This window comes from Echiichthys vipera, assembly GCF_963691815.1.
Source record: "Echiichthys vipera genome assembly, chromosome: 16".
In the NCBI taxonomy this organism is placed as follows: Eukaryota; Metazoa; Chordata; class Actinopteri; order Perciformes; family Trachinidae; genus Echiichthys; species Echiichthys vipera.
The window spans coordinates 6,044,600-6,061,638 of record NC_139841.1 but is presented as its reverse complement, the minus strand read 5'-3'; the positions used below and the strand labels follow the sequence as shown (position 1 = coordinate 6,061,638).

The 17,039-nt window shown below is 43.3% G+C and overlaps 1 protein-coding gene across 2 annotated transcripts in view; it reads right to left on the bottom strand.

Annotated features, from left to right (window-relative positions):
• Positions 1-12,323, bottom strand: part of shroom3 (shroom family member 3) — an 82,160-nt gene extending 69,837 nt beyond the window's left edge. For both annotated transcript variants that reach the window (XM_083929749.1, XM_083929750.1), the window contains exon 1: positions 11,739-12,323. In XM_083929749.1, coding sequence (XP_083785875.1) covers positions 11,739-11,903 — 165 coding nt within the window. In that variant the 5' untranslated portion in view covers positions 11,904-12,323. The remainder of the gene's footprint in view (positions 1-11,738) is intronic.
• Positions 12,324-17,039: the final 4,716 nt, after the last annotated feature.

The following is a 17,039-nucleotide window of genomic DNA, read 5'->3' as shown; positions in this document are numbered from 1 at the left end:
CAACAAAGCACAAAAGCCCCTCACACAATTTAGCATTTAGCAGTTAACGTTAGCAAATATAGCCTACCAGGAATATTGGTAGGACAAGAGCACATAACCTCACTCATTCTGGAGAGTACAAGTATATTAATAATGTCAACATAGCTGTTTCAAACTAGACACTGGATCGATGATAGATGTTAGATAAGTGCAAAGACCTAAACAGTATTTTGTACCATAATCCATATTGCTAGCACTCTGAGCTAACCAGGTGGGTTCCCTCTTGAGATAAAGAACATTTCCCACAAATTACTTTTTATTTATAGAGTAAAATGATGACAAAAGCTATCTCAGGACACTATCCTTAGGGAGTAGGTCTAGAATTCTCTAATTTACAGAGACCCAACTATTTCCCCATGAGCAAACAGCAAGTCGTAACGGCAACATCAGAAACAGCAACTTGGAAACAGTGGTAAACTATAGGTGATGAGTTCTGAGAATGCCCCAGCAAAACTTGTTGCAAAACACATTGGTAATACTAGAAAAATAAGAACAACATAACAAGTTTATTTGTCTATACCAATCACCTGAGCAGAATTATGTTAGAAAGAAATATTAGTTAAAATAACATTTTTCTTTATCATGCTGTGCTTAAATACCAGGACTAACTAGCTCAACACTGATAAACAAGATCAGTCATGTTACTTATTTTCACATCTTCAACATGGACTGGTGAGGACTCTCTCTCCTTTGCCTGGGACCCATTAGATTTGTCTTTAAAGCCTCTGAACACCCACAAAGGTGGACAGGGCTTTGATGAGAGTTTGATGGGAATTTATGAGGTCATAAATGTCTGTCTACCACTAAGAATGATAGTGTACTTTGTCCTGCCTTAACAGGTGAAACAAAGCTAACAGGAGACTCTAGAAGATGTCAATCATTCACAGTAGACACACCCACAGTCCAGAGAAGAGGTTGAATCAACCACGGAACTGAAAACACCCGTGTGGGTGTTCAGGGGCTTTAAGAATCTCCTCTGTGGCCATCATGCGTTTGTTTGTTTTTTTACACAGGCTAGCTGGAAACAAAGTTTAAATAGCTAGCTTGTGTAAAAAAAATCCTTCAACCAGTAAACTTGAAGGCCGTCTTTTGAAATTAAGAAGCCTGTTTACTTTTCTCTCTATGGTAAGTCTAAGCGGTGGGGCAAAGCAAAGGGTCAGTTTCTTTTACTTTGTTATTATTCAGTGAACTAATTTAGAATGCTTTACAGTTGCAGTTATTTCTATAATAATCATGACAGAAACACGTTTCCTGTAAGTTTCTCATCAATTCTACTTTGTTGTTGTCTAAAGTGATGATTATTCAACTGAAACTCCCAGTCTGACACACACACACACACACATACACATACACACACACACAAGCACACACACACACACGTATGCACACACACACACACGTACACACCCACACCCACACACGTATGCATACATACACACACATACACACAGACTGTATATCAGCTATATCTGCACGACCGACTGCATTATCAGTACTGCCAACGCAGCCTGTCAGCATGTGCAGCAGTATCAGAGTGTACGTCTGCGTCTGTGTGTTTATCACTGCGTGTGTGTGTGATTGTTTTGATCCTCTTTAAGGTCACATTGTCTTGCAGTCTTATTCTCTGTAAGATAAGCTCAATCAAATCCTGAGTTGGTCGTCTAAATGTCTCTGCACAAGCGTCACCAGCTCACACACATTTGTTGTGTGGTGGATGAATTCATTGTGGAATAATAAAATGTGTTTTCTGCTGTGGCTCTGACTGTCACTGAGTGCTAAGTGAAGTCAGACAGGTCAGCTGAGGATAGAACTAGGTGTTTCTCTTCGCTCTGACTGTGAGTTGAGTTCAACATAGTAGCACAATAGTAGACTAGATATTCTTCCTGGTTTGTGTTCTTGTACCATTTTAATTGGCCAACACACTGTAATGTACAAAATTTTAATCAAGATAAGAAGTATTTGTTTTGTGTGTATTTGTTACAAGGGGACCTGCTACTGTATACAATATCTCCTGCAGGGAGACATATACAATATGATGAACAGGAGCTGCTCTGTTGGAGGGTTTCAGAAGATGGAGCTAGAATTAAAGTGATGGTTTCGGCTCAGCTGCTGTTTGAACGTGCGTTTGAACGTCTCATAAAGCTGTGATAACACTGCACGCGACCGATGAACTCACAAGAAAAAGGAGTAACATGCTGCTTGATCATATTTGGATCCTATTCGGAGCATCTTGCCAATTGCGCGTTTGGGGCATCGAAGCAGTTAGGTAGCAGCCGGCGGCTACACTGATAATGCAGTCGGAAGTTATGCTAGTGCTAACCAGGGATCCGAATTCTTTAAAAGAACAGAATTGAACTCTCAGAGGAAGTGTGTGGCTCTTAAAATGCTGCAGTGAGATCAGGCCGTCAGTGATTTAACCTCTGTAGCTGTAGAGAGTGCTGACCTGCCTCCCGGCTCTCCTGTAGATCAGACCAAACACGCTCATGGCTTCACTCTGCAATGACGGTTTCTTCTTCTTTTGGATTTTTGGCAGAATTGATGCCTAAAGGCCATCCACAGGTCAGAGTTATATCCATTACATTATATCCATAGGAACAGTCTGGTTTAATTGATATGATCCCCCAGATGTTATGATGCTTACCGCAATCTCAACGCTGGTTGGCTCACGTGCCACAGCGCCACAGAAATCAGCTTAAAAGTTCAATATTTTCTACTCGCACGTTGGATGCAATTATCAATCGATTTTCGCGTCTATCACGTTGCGGGTAACGCAAGTTAAGTGAGGAATCTTGCCTCTGTTTATTGACTTTGTATGTAATTGCGCTGCTTCTATCACATCCAATGGCGTCATCAGTGTGATCACGGCTAGTATAGAAATAAATAATGCAGGCATTTCGAGGGAGAAGCTCTGGATGTTCGTGCAGAAGGCGGCTGGCTCTGATGAGGTCCTACGGTGACTTGTTTACATTTTCCATTCAAAGGGGGTCGCTTGTTTGTCCCCTGCCACTTCACCAGTCACCAAAAGAGTGATCTCTATAAACAGATTCTGCATAGGAATGTAGAAACCGTAGGCAACGGGACAAGATTTGGATAGTGGAAGTAATCTTGTTTTCGTAGTAGTCCGAGTTGTTATCACATTTGAGCACGCCTTGGTTGCATGCAGGTCAACAGTTTGTTTGGAGAGCAAAAGAGGCAGAACAAATTGGTCGAAATCAATCTTGGAACCAATCAGCCATGGAGCTGATGCGGATTTAGCTTTTTCTTTTTCTTGCATCTAAAGTTGCTATTCAGGCCATAAACATTGCCACTTGGAAGAGGAAGTCTTGGTCGCAGATATCGGCAGGCTACACCATAAAGCCCAAAATATTATCTGATGCCCCCAGAGGCTAAGTTGTTGTCAGCCAGGGGGTTCCAAGATTGCCAAGCCACCTCTTTGAGGCAGACCAGAGAATGGTTGTTTGATGTCACCTGATTGTCCCACCAATGTCCACTCTGTCTTTGCCCAAATGAAGATTTTCTGTTTCCAATAACTGACAAAGACGAACCTGAATCTGACCAGTAAACTCAAACACCCCTTCAGAAACCTGTAGTAACCTGTGTAACTACACAGATCTAAGTTCAGGTTCATCGTGAGGTCTTAGAATACAGTAACTAAAACCCAAAGTGCCTTTATTTGACTAATGTTTTCACATACTTTCCTATGATTGACAAAGGTATCTAGCAATGTCCTGAAACAATAAACCCCGCCCATCTGGGACTCTTTGAATGTTAAAACAACTGCCAAGAATTTCTCACAGGGTGTGTCTGACCCTCTTCTGAATTACAACATGTGTTACTTCTCAACAAAAGCATCATGTGCTTCGGCCCACACACTGCAGCTCCAACATTTGAAGGGTCTTCAAACCCAGTGTTCACGCTCATGTACTGTATGTGCTGAGTGACTTTCATCGCCTATGTACGGTGGCCCGTAGGTGCTCAAAACATCTCGCCAGGGCTGCACTTGAAACTTAGTCAGCTAGCTAACACTGGAACATTTACATAATAATGTGCCGTCTCCGTGTAAACACATAAATGAAAGGAAGCATTAAAGCAAACACAATGACATTTCATTAACACACTGACACTGACAAAGGTGGGAAGTATCTACATTGTTGACATGTGTGGCTGGGTAACACAAATGTGAGATGTGTCTAATGAGCTGTGCTGATATAAAGGAAATGAAACATCCTCTCAGAGCTGTGAAAGAAAAACAGTGTGTTAAAATGTAAACCATCGCTTGGCTCTGCAGAGCAGCGCACATGCCTGCACTGTTTGCCTTTTTCAGGAATAAATATACCCAAATAAGGCTCGCAGAATCACTCAGTAACTCTTTGAGAAAGTGTGTGTATGTGTGTGTGTGTCGCTGGCTTTGGTATTCCAGCTGAAATTCATTATCCTGCAGACGGAGATATGCAAACAAAGCGGCTCAGCCTGTTCATACCGTGACTGAAACAACATACCTCCTCTAATCAATGAGGACTGTGTGATTTGGGAACATATCCTCAGACATCAGTGGGGGGCTCCGCCGAGAAAAAGTACTCTGTTAGTGAATTGATTTTGAATAGACAACTCAAAATCAAGCCATATCTACTTCTGACATTACAAAACAAGTTAGGGCTTTGGTTTGGATGTGAGTTATGTGCAGTTCCTTTTTAGATTATTTCAAGACCACCTCTTTGAGGCGGACCAGAGATTGGTTGTTTTGATGTCACCTGACATATAGGTGAATATTTCAGGTATTTTCTCAGAAAAAAATAATCAAAATCTCTAGAAGAACTGAGAAAAGCAAAGTGGCAAGGGTGTCCTTGTGGCCGCGTGGGTAAGGGCCCGTCCACACAAAGACATGTTTTTCTGTAACCGCACAACTTTAGTCTGCTTTTGGCCGACCATCCACACCAAGCCGGCGTTATCAGAGCCTGAAAACAGTCTCTTTTGAAACCAGGTCCCAGAGTGGGAAGATTTGAAAACGCCCCCCATAGCGTTGTCGCCTAGGTGGCGAAACCGGATACTTTGTTAAACGATGCCATCATTGCCCCACCTCCGGCATGTAACCCCTGCGGCATCACATAACAACAACAACAACAACAGTGCTGCTGCGTGAGAGGAGAGAGACGGACCCATAGACTGTTTACTGAACTGGACTCTGAGCCACATGCATGGGAATGAATTAGGCCGACCACAGATTTCTCCCTTTTCCCTGATGCTCTGAATAAGGAGCTAAATTGGTCGCTAGTCCCTTTTTATAAATAAAGTTTCTAAGAAGGTGTAAAAAGTCTCTAAATCTAGTGAGAAAGTGGCGCCTGAGTCCAGAACAGCACCAAAGTCTCCACTAACACCAGAAACATTGGAAACATTTCTCTCTAGGATGGAGGAGGATTTGGGAAGTCTCCAGATTTTGAGAGAAACTCTCCGGTGTTTGTATTCTCCACAGCGTCTCCCCGTCTCTTCTTCTCTGTTGTTGGTGTATTTCTGTGGCAGTTACAGCACCACATCCAGGTCTGGCATGTGTACTACAGCGTTTTGAGTTGAGTTTCATTGGTTTCCTGTGGACGCAGATATTTCTTGAGTCAAGGCCGTGTGGTTGGAAAACTTTTTAAGAACGACGGAGAAAAAAACGGTTGTTTTCGATCGCGTGGACGCACCCTCAGAGAAAACACTCTGGGACCTTTGATGCATGGTAAACCCTCACAAGAGACAGACATTAAAAAAATGAGTTATGAGTCAACACAATCCTGTCATTGACTGGTAAACACTCACATTGAGAATGCAATGTAGGCATTCTGATATCAATTTGTAGTCTCCTAACCAAAGCCAAAGCTACTGCTGGTATCTGCAGCACTCACAACAAAATAACAAATTGTATATACCGTTCAGTATATGAATTTAATGTCTTATTATAGTTGGGGCCCTTTCATGTTGGGTGCGACTTTTAGAAAATGAATGAATGCACGTTCATCCTTCATCATGTTAGAGATGGTGTCTGTCCTTTAAAGAAAGTCGCAGCTTGTGTTGGTGTTCTGCAAGCAGTTCCAGTCAGTCACACTAGCGGCCCTGTTCTACAGAAAACGTTGTAGAGATCTTTATGATCCATCTGCAACAGACAAACATTAATCAACGCTGAGGTGGACCGTCCAGTGGATGTTTGGAAAGGATCAGTCAGAGGCTTTCACAGTTATTTCAGTACTGGATGACGTCATCGACCATTAGCTTCAGACTTACTAGAGATATTCCCCAGGTCCCCAGGACAGGCACTCTCGTCGTGTGCCACCATGGGCTTAGCAGAAAAGCGTGGTCCTGCAGCCCTCACCTGTTTGAGTGGTGGTCATGTGCCCGGAATCACATTCGCCCATTCATTTTTTTTTTGGATACCAATCGAAAGACTCAGAATTATCTTCAGACACTCTACTAAAGAAAATGTATGTGGTCATAATTTTAGACCCTACCCTAAATAGAGTTATGGGCAGGAGAAGGAGGGTCCGTAGCTTAAAAGAGCCATAGTGAAACACCTCCAGCAGTTTAGGTTCAAGTTCAAGGAGACACAACTGTTCTGCTCAAGCTTTTAAGCGTCCACTGTTTTTTCTCTTGTTTTCCGTGTTGTTCCGTGCTTGGAACTTGGGAAGGAGAATATTTCTACACCTATTGTGTGTCCGTTCACAAACAACCAAAAATGGCAGCGCCCTAGAGGGAGCCTGCGCCACTAAGCAGCTTTCTATAGGAATGAATGGGAGCCATTTTTCCCGTCCGACGTCCATTCTTTTTTCTATGTCCATGATATTCACTGATTAACACTTTTTTTTCTGGAGTCTGTTCAGGCTGCTGTCCAGTTGTTGTTGGTCTTTATGGGTTCAGATTTGTTTTTATTTATTTTTTAGAGATATGTCCGCTGTGAAGGTCATCATGGATCCTTTTCAGGTCGGGTTAGGAATGGGAATCCAGAATTGGTTCCAGTTGAGAACCGGTAATAAATTGGAATCGAAATTCTATGCCTCGGAGCTGATAATTTCCTTTTATAAACGCTTGGGTGTTTTTCTGTTGGTTGTCAAACTCATGCGTCTTTACTGGTGGAAATGAGTAACAAGAAGGTGTCACGGCAGAGAGGAAGAAACGGTCCAAAGTGTGGTGTTATAATACCATCAGAATCAATACTTGCATTGGTATCAAAACCTTATCAACTCCCATCCCTAGCTCGGCTACAAGTTTTCAGAAGTGTAATGGACCTTCTGGGTTTAGCTAAGGTAAGCAGATTAGATCACAGTTGAACTAATAGAGGCAGTAGATATTCACAACAGAGGGTTTGGGTTACAGCTTAACCGTTCACCTTCATTATAAAGGTGTAACTCTGGCTGTGTAAGTGCACACATCCAATTTGATGCCAGTCATGAGACCTTCAGATTAAGACTCATTAAAAGTGTTTAACCTGAACTGAACTGCCTGGATTAGCAGAATCATTCACCGCGACCTCTGACCCCAGCTCAGAACCACAAGAAATGTAGTGCAGTGATGATAAACAGGCGGAGGGTGCTAAATCTCTTTTTATTCTACATTTGCTGGAAAAAAGGCCTCATCGGTTTAATCAAATATAAATCTAGAGAGTAAATAAAGAGTGTGTCTGTATTTAAACTACGTAGATCAGGGGTGGGTAATTCCGGTCCTGGAGAGCCACTGTCCTGCATGTTTTAGGTTTCTCCCCACCCTAACACACCTGAGTCTAACAATAATCAAACTGTGACAAGAATCAGCTGCTTGATAACGAGCAAATCATTAGAATCAGGTGTGTTAGAGCAGAGAGGAACCTAAAACATGCAGGACAGTGGCTCTCCAGGACCGGAATTGCCTACCCCTGGCGTAGGTGATGATGGAGAGCAGGATGAAACAGAAGAAAATAGGTTTAACCAGCTAAGGCACGGCAGAGCAACCACGCTGTCTGTCCTAGCGGCTAACACGTGTTGGAGAGGACTAACTGTTCAGGTTTGTGTTGGCTAAAAGAGGAGGAAGAAGAAGAGATTCGGTGTGGACCGAGAGCTTCACAAAAATGACCTGCAAACAAGTGTGCACTCTAGTTTTCACCGTGTTTTTTAGATTTAATATGAACAGAGAGATAGAGACAACAAAAAGAGACAGGGACTGAAATGGACAGCAAGAAAAGAGAAAGACGGAAAAAAAAAGCTATGCTGAGTAATACAAAGAGGGTGAAAGAGAGAGACACTGTCACACTGACAGACTGCCAGACATCAGGCAGGTGGAGAACGGTGCAAACACTGATCTAATTACAGTACAAAATAAAAGCATGAGTCTGTTCAAAAGCACCCAGGAAAACACATAATTCACATTCTTGTCCTATTTTACAACAGTTTGGCCTCCATCCCGGAATAACCTCCTCCCCTCCTCTCCTCCACACACACACACACACACACACACACACACACACCCACATACACACACACACACACACACACACACACAAACTAGCACAAGCCTGCTGATTTGCATTTTAATAAAATGAGGCCACGGACAGAAAGGGGTTTAATTAATATTAATAATGATCACTTTCCTAATTACAGTAGATATTTAGCTTATTCAGATAAGTTAGAACTATAGCATTACAAATCACCCGTCAGCACAATACTATGGACTAACATACTCACTGTACCAGCCCCTACAACGGGGGGGGGGGGAATCCAGTCCTGGAGGGCCACTGTCCTGCATGTTTTAGGTTTTAGGTGCCATATTTGTGGCTATAACTCACATTATTATCAGAATGATGTCTGAACAAGCTTAAAGAGTTAAAATAATTATTCGGCAACCATCCATTTTTCCAGATAGAAAAGGGTGTGTTCTGCTTTGTGTCTGGTAAACCGGCTTTGAAGTGTCACACCGTGGACGCACCTAGGTTTACAGAGGCGATCTGAGTGAGAGCCAAAAGAACAATTTAAAACAATCGATTATTTTCAGGCTACTCAGTCATTTTTATCTAGTTCCAGGTGTTTCCATGAGTGGAACACTAGTCTCGAGATTTCCAGGTTTTCCAGGAAGCCCTGTCTGTGCTAATCGCCACAACGCCTGATTTGGTGTGAATGTAGCCTCAGTCTTTATTATGTTTATGGTTAGGTGTCACAGAGGTGACTGGTTGGGATTAGGGATAAGGTTAATTACAGGTTAAAAGGGGGAAGAAATCTATAATACAACAGAGGAGACTGTATTATTGAGACTTGTTGATCAGGAACATTACTCTTTGTATGTCATGAGAGTTTAGATGAAAAATCTTTTGTTAGCTGATCGCATTGTGTTATTTTTAGTTGAATGACAATTGTAAACAGAAGTAAGACTCTTTCAGTTACACTCCAAACCACATTATTGTTTTAAGTGTGTCACCTTAAAAGTTTGAAATCATGAAGCTCACGATATGATATGTATCACGATATTCAGCCAACAATACGATTCAATGCACTTACATCATTTTCTGAAAGATTTTAAAGGGACAGTGTTATTTCAGTTACATCTTGTGAGTGTTCCATCGACTGGGATTGAATTAATAAAAACTGAAAGAATCAATTACACAATATATGGCTCTGACTGGACAGCAGAGATGGTCACAAGTCACTTTACGTAAGTCCAAGTCAAGTCTCAAGTCTCTGAGGGGAAGTGCAGGTCTAGTCTCAAGTCACTGAGGGGAAGTGCAGGTCTAGTCTCAAGTCACTGAGGGGAAGTGCAGGTCTAGTCTCAAGTCACTGAGGGGAAGTGCAGGTCTAGTCTCAAGTCACTGAGGGGAAGTGCAGGTCTAGTCTCAAGTCACTGAGGGGAAGTGCAGGTCTAGTCTCAAGTCACTGAGGGGAAGTCCAGGTCTAGTCTCAAGTCTCTGAGGGGAAGTCCAGGTCTAGTCTCAAGTCTCTGAGGGGAAGTCCAGGTCTAGTCTCAAGTCTCTGAGGGGAAGTCCAGGTCTAGTCTCAAGTCACTGAGGGGAAGTGCAGGTCTAGTCTCAAGTCTCTGAGGGGAAGTCCAGGTCTAGTCTCAAGTCTCTGAGGGATGCAGTTCTAATCCTAAAGTCCTAATCAAGTCTCTTATGGTTTAAATAAATAATAAAATAGAGTGGAAGTGCAACTGTATTGTACAAAGCTAATGACAGTTTATAATCTAGTGTAAAGAAAGAACTAATTACAGACACACCTGAAACACCAGGTCCTGCTCTCACTGGAGGATTTGAAAGATATTTTAAATAACTTGGAGGCAGACACAGCTGGATGTAGATATTCTACATGATATATTCACGATAATGCTCGATTTTGATGTATATTTGCTTTATTACTTGTTATTTGTTACATTTGTATTGTATTATAGTCCTGTATTTTATATTGGCTGCTCATTCTGTTTGTCAGGAACGTTGTCAGTCGTGCTGCTGTCTGTCTCAGGACACTCTGAGAAAAGAGATGTTTAATGTCAGCAGCTCTTCATGTTAAATAAATAAAAATCCTCCAGCCTCTCAAACGCAGTGTAGTGGTTAAAGCTTATAACGTAGTAACATTACTGTTACATGGTCGCCAACAATAAACCTGTAAGATAAACTTGCCTTTAGCTAACTTTAATAATTAACGTGTATTTATCCCAGTTTAACGACGTTAGCAGCAGATGGAGGAAGCACCAGCAAGAAAACACTTTTCAAAAATATCTAATTTAATGAACGCCAATCTAAAAATGAATCACTCACAAAGCTAACATTATTTTTTTTTGTATATGAACTATTAATGGAGAAATCCAGGAGGGTTGCTAACAGCTGGACGTGGCTAACTCTGATTAGCTCGGGGCAGTACAGTGAAGGCATTCAAACGTCTTTTTTAACCACTAATACTGCTCAAAATAACAGCAAACCCCTGCAGCAGCATGAGAAGAGTCCTGACACAGAAAACAAAGCACCAACAACGTAGTTAGTGAACCCAGAGTTTATTAAAAGAGTGTTTTAAAGACTTACCTACTGGCCCCTGTACCAGCTCCTCTCATAGTAAAGTCCATTCAAGTGGATTACCAAAGTCAATCCCAAAGGAAGGAGCCCATTGGTGCTATGTTTTCTGTGTAGGGACTCTTCTCATGCTGCTGCAGAGGTTTGCTGTTATTTTGAGCAGAATTAGTGGTTAAGAAAGACGTTTTAATGCCCCAAGTTAATCGGTGTTAGCTACGTCCGTCTGTTAGCGACTCTCCTGGATTTCTCCATTAATAGTTCATGTACAAAAAAAACTTTCTCGTTTGCTTATTTGATGTGTTCATGTGTCGAAAAAGACCATGGGAGGATTTTCCTCCAGAATTTCCCTTTAAAGGAAGGGAAAAACTCAAATGGCTGGCGTACCCTTTAAATATTGGTCAGAATATTGCGGCTATTAAATTGGGTACTTTTGATGAGCACTGGGACTTTTACAGGAGCAGGCTAAAAATAAAGATGCATGACTTTTATTTGTATTAGAGTAGTGTTGAGGGAATTCTAACTTTAAACACTGACACATATTCTAAACAAACATTAGTCTTGTAGATTACCCTAATAATAAAAACAAAAACAGATAGTTTGACTAGGCGGAACCGGCCCCAGTGGTGTACTGCAGCCTGGCAGGATGGGCATGTCCCGGTGAAAATATCCATGTGGAACACACATTAGGTTACATGACGCAGCCTCGTACCTTGGAGATGATGAGCGGCTCTCTGTGCTCCAGGCCGCCCTGCAGGGTGAAGCCCCACGGTGCCCCTCCCTGCAGCCGGGCCTCCACCAGCACCCAGCCGCCTCCGCCACCTCCTCCTCCTCCGCCCGCCGACTGTTGGAGACCCGCCCGGCCGCCGTTCTCCATGCCCGGCCAGGGAGCGCTCACTCCGGGCTCCTGTGTCCTCCCTCAGCCCGGCTGCGGCCCGGCGGACTGAGGAGGGGGGTACCGGACTGCAGAAAACCCTCTCTCTCTCACGAGCGCATTTCCTTCATTCATTTATAAGTCCTGTGTAAGAAGCAGCACAGAAGGAGGTGTCCGAGCACCGAGCTGAGTTTCCTGCAAAGTGCATTCCTGAGGCGCAGAGAGCGGCTGATTCTCCGGTAAACACGCTCCACCAACAGCCGAAAGCACCCGCTGGAGTCTGCGGAGAAGGCGCAACACTTTACTGAGGAGAGGAGAGAGTCATGAAACTTCAAGATGAACGAAGGTCACTTCAGATTAAAGCTGCTCCCACACAAACCCAAACTCTCTCTCTCTCCCTCTCTCTCTCTCTCCCTCTCTCTCTCTCTCTGTCTCTCTCTGTCTCTCTCTCTCGCTCTCTCTCTCTCTCTCTCTCTCTCTCTCTCTCTCTCTCTCTCTCTCTCTCTCTCTCTCTCTCTCTCTCTCTCTCTCTCTCTTCCGAAAAATCAGTTTAGCATCACAATAGGATTTACTGCGACTCACTGAGCGAAAAGAAAAGAGAGAGACAGACAGAAAGAGAGAGAGAGAGAGAGACAGAGAGGTGGAGTGAGGTAGAGTGAGACAGAGTGAGAGAGAGAGAGAGGGGGGGGGGGACCAGAAGGGAGAGGTAGACAAGGAAAGAAAAAAGAAAGAAGGAAAAAGAAAAGGGTTAGGGAAGAAGCACTGAATGAAGGAAGAAAGAAAGATGGATAAAAGAAAGGAAGGACCAAAAAGAAAAGATAGAGGGAAGAAAGGAAAGTGAAAGACAAAATAGGAGAAACTTATAGAAAGGGAATAATTTAAAAAGTATGAAAAAAGAACTATGAATAAAAGATTGAGACTGAAAGCGTGTGTTTCCTGTGTGTGTGTGTGTATGTGTGTGTGTGTCTGTGTATGTGTGTGTGTGTCTGTGTATGTGTGTGTGTGTATTCGTGCAGTATGTGTGTATGTGTGTGTGTGTCTGTGTATGTGTGTGTGTGTATTCGTGCAGTATGTGTGTATGTGTGTGTGTGTGTGTGTGATTGTGTGCGTGTGTGTGTGCGCGTGTGTTTGTGTGTCTGTCTGTGTAAGTGTGTGTGTGTGTGTGCGTGTGTGTGTGTGTGTGTGTGTGTGTGTGTGTGTGCTGATGAGTTGTAATCCTATCCTTCACAGCAGATCTGAAGTCTGCAGCGGCCGCTCTGACACTGTCACCATTCACACCAGAGCCAGATTACTGTGGAGAACCACATTAAACTGTCTGCTGGATCGAATCGCTTACACGGTTCACGAGAAACCAGAGACAACCAGAGTTTGTCTGCTGTTCGACGACGATCAGGTGCATTTGTGGCAAAAAAACATTCATTACAGCCGAATGCGGCTAAAACTGATTAGCTCGGGGCAGTACGGTGAAGGCATTCAAACGTCTTTTTTAACCACTAATACTGCTCAAAATAACACAAACCTCTGCAGCAGCATGAGGAGAGTCCCTACACAGAAAACAAAGCACCAATGGGCTCCTTCCTTTGGGATTGACTTTGCTAATCCACTTGAATCAACTTTACTATGAGAGGAGCTGGTGCAGGGGCCAGTAGGTGAGTCTTTATAACACTCTTTTAATAAACTCTGGGTTCACTAACTACGTTGTTGGTCCTTTGTTTTCTGTGTAGGGAAATCTTCTCATGATTTTTCCAGATAAATGAATCACAAAATGCTTTGAAATCATCTGAATCTTGTAGCAGCCAGTTCCAGTTTATCCCTCGCGCCCCTTCCACTATCCGTGTGTTACCATTCTCAAAACCTCTTGGCTACAGCATCCAAGGGGGTCATCCCTAACATAGAACCCTTTTTGGGGAAAGGGGTAGGGGTTAGGTTCAGGGTTAACGAGTAGTGTTAGGGTCTACATTGGCCTATTTGCCGGGAAGTCGGCACTGATTTTGGGAAAAATAACCGACCAGGGAACAAAGGAGCTTTTGGGGGACAAAGCAGGGAACATATGACCCGAGGAAAATAGGACTCAGGGAACATAGAACCTGGGGAACATAGGACTCAGGGAACATAGAACCTGGGGAACATAGGACTCAGGGAACATAGGACTCAGGAGAAATAGGACCCAGGGAACATAGGACCCAGGAAACACAAGACCCGGAGAACATAGGACCCGGGGAACATAGGACCCTGGGAACATAGAACCTGGGAACATAGAACCTGGGGAACATAGGACCCCAAGAACATTGGACCCAGGAAACATAGGACCCGGAGAACATAGGACCCGGAGAACATAGGTACGCTCCCCCTCCAAGCTAGCAACCTACATGTAGCTATCAGTACTGACTCTGAGTTTTCAGTTGTGGGACTAAAACAACTTGTCAACACATCAGGGAAAAAGCCAGACTGTATTTAAGGACTGTCACGCTCTGTGTTGATCCGTTTCCTGACACCAATGTCAGTCAGAGTTGATTTGCAACATCTTTTTATTGTGGCAGCAACGTGCACCAGTGACAATGACTCGACTGCTATACTGAGCTTTTCCATTGAACGCAAGCTTCTGTGCTAAAAGTTTAATACATTTCTGCAAGAGCAATATACTGCTGGCAAATCTCTGGTTTAGAGTTCCTCCCAAGCTGAGGTATAGGCAGGCTTCACCTCTAGGTCACCAACCATCAAATTGTGTTTGTCTTTTCTTTTGGTAAATCTTACCACACAGTTAAAAAATGCAAGAGCCATTACGCCCTTTGTTTGCCTCTGTGCTTATTTTGATGTCATTCATTTGTTTGTATGCTGGCAGTCTTACAATGTGACTCTATATATAGAGGATGACTAATTACGGCAGGTGTGTTACATGCCTGCAAAGTAAACACTTTTTTGACCTTGACTGTGATCATGGCAGGTAGCGTAAACTAAAGGTGGTCAACCTACCAGTGTATATACGATGTACCTGATGCGAGAAATGCGATATGTAAAATAAATGTCACAACAAATAGCAAGTCAAGTACACGCCTGGATCTCGTTTGTACGTTACAGCTGATGTGTGGGAACATAGTTTGATGCCACATGGTAGGCTACACGTCCACTAAAGATCACCAGCAATGCAGCCCTTATGGTGTCTTATAGGAAAGCCACTGTACGTCTCAATATTCTTTTTGGTGTTTTCCATTTTAATGCCAGGGCTTGCTTCCTTACATGCTGTATGCAGAGCTTAGCACCGCCTTACACAATTGTGATTGGTTAAAGAAATGCAAACAAGCCGGTGTTTTCTTCCCCAATATCTGAGAATGTATGTGTTGGGGAGCCAGAGCTGGTGCAGAGTGTGGCAAAGCAAGACTAAAACCACACCTACATGAACCTACCACGTGAAACTTGCACAAATTGGTGAACCCCAATTCTGATGTTGGATGTTTCAAATGCTTTTAGATGATCCGTCCAGCATATTGGGGCCTTCGGTGTCAGGACCAAGAACTTATTACAAATCACTTCACTGTTTTAAATCTTTTGTTTACTACACGTCACACTTCACCCTTTAAGCTAAGTGATCGCCCTTTCTAATGCCAGGACGTTTGGCTCTCATTCTGACTGTAGGCCTACATCCATTTGGTTGCTAGATCAAACTATTACAAAACTGGACCTAAGCAAGCACAGTTTCTGAGTATAACAGTTCAGTAGCCAAGACTTTGCAAAAGGTGTGACTTTTGCTCGTCTTTCAATAAGGGTTTAACAGGTATCCTTATATGGCAATTTAGAGGCAACCATTGTGCTAATGATCAAATCTCACAAATGCGTCATGAACTAACTATGTATTCATCAAGTTGAAAACAGCATTTGTGACAAGTTTGTAAAGTTAAAAGAGTTGGAACACACAAAAAGAAAGAGTGGTTAATGATAATAATTATGTTTCATCATTGGTCGGTGACCTTCAGCACTCACTGGCGGAGACACTGGCAGAGTGTGACGTGGCTGTGGTAGAGTCAGAACTCTAAATCTGAGGCCATGACTTTCAGCAGGAAACCAGAGGACTGCTTACTTCAGGTCGGACATGAATCCTTGCCCCAATTGATGGAGTTCAAGTACCTTGGGGTCTTGTTCACGAGTGAGGCCACAATGGAGCTTGAGTTTTGCCGGAGAATCGGAGCAGCAGGGGCGGTATTGCGGTCACTCTACCACACCGTTGTGATAAAAAAGAGAGCTGAGCCGGAAGGCAAAGCTCTCAATATACCGGTCAATCTTCATTCTTACCCTCACCTGTGGTCATGAAGGCTGGGTCAGGACTGAAAGAACTAGATCACGGATGCAAGCGGCCAAAATGGGATCCTTCAGGAGGGTGGCTGGAGTCTCCCTTACAGATGGGATGAGCATCTTTCCTTTCATTTGGGGCATTTCATGCTGATCATGTGCACGCAGCATTTCCTAACCAGAGGAAAATCACGATCAACCTACAATTTATCTGAAAGCAGGGAAATCCACAAAAATTTAAGGAAGCAATGATGTTTAAATTCCCCAATGACAGCAGTCTTTCAGGTGAAGCAGCGGACCTTCAGCTTGAGCGGGGTGTGTTGGCAGTTGGGAATGTGGTTCAATGGAAGTGTCATCAAGTGTTTCAGCTAAGAGGGGTCAAAGGTCGTAGGTGTTTATAAAGAGCGGCGAGGAGCTTGGTATCTGGATAAAAAAGGTTCCGATGAATCACGAGACATTTCAACGAATGTCAGGAGACTTCAGGTACGGTGACGTTTTCTGCCCGACGCTCAATCTGACAGATTTAGGTCAAACACAGGTGAGTTCCCTGATTGATCGGACACGATGCCTTCTAAACCGTAGGGTCTTTGAGGTCGCTTCAGTTTTTTTCTACCACAGAGGCCATGAGGGTATAATAGGAGTATTCTGTCACACTGTCACAAAAAGTGCTGTAATTGGACCTTGTGTTGAGTTTTTGTCAAGCACAAAGCCTTTGTTTCTGAAATACATTTCGTTTTACCTTTTGAAGGCCAGTTCCGAGGAGACAGCACTGAGAGTATATTGTATGTTATCTGAGATCTCCATCTAGAGGTGTTCATGAGAATTACATTCTGTCATGGCCATACAGATGATACA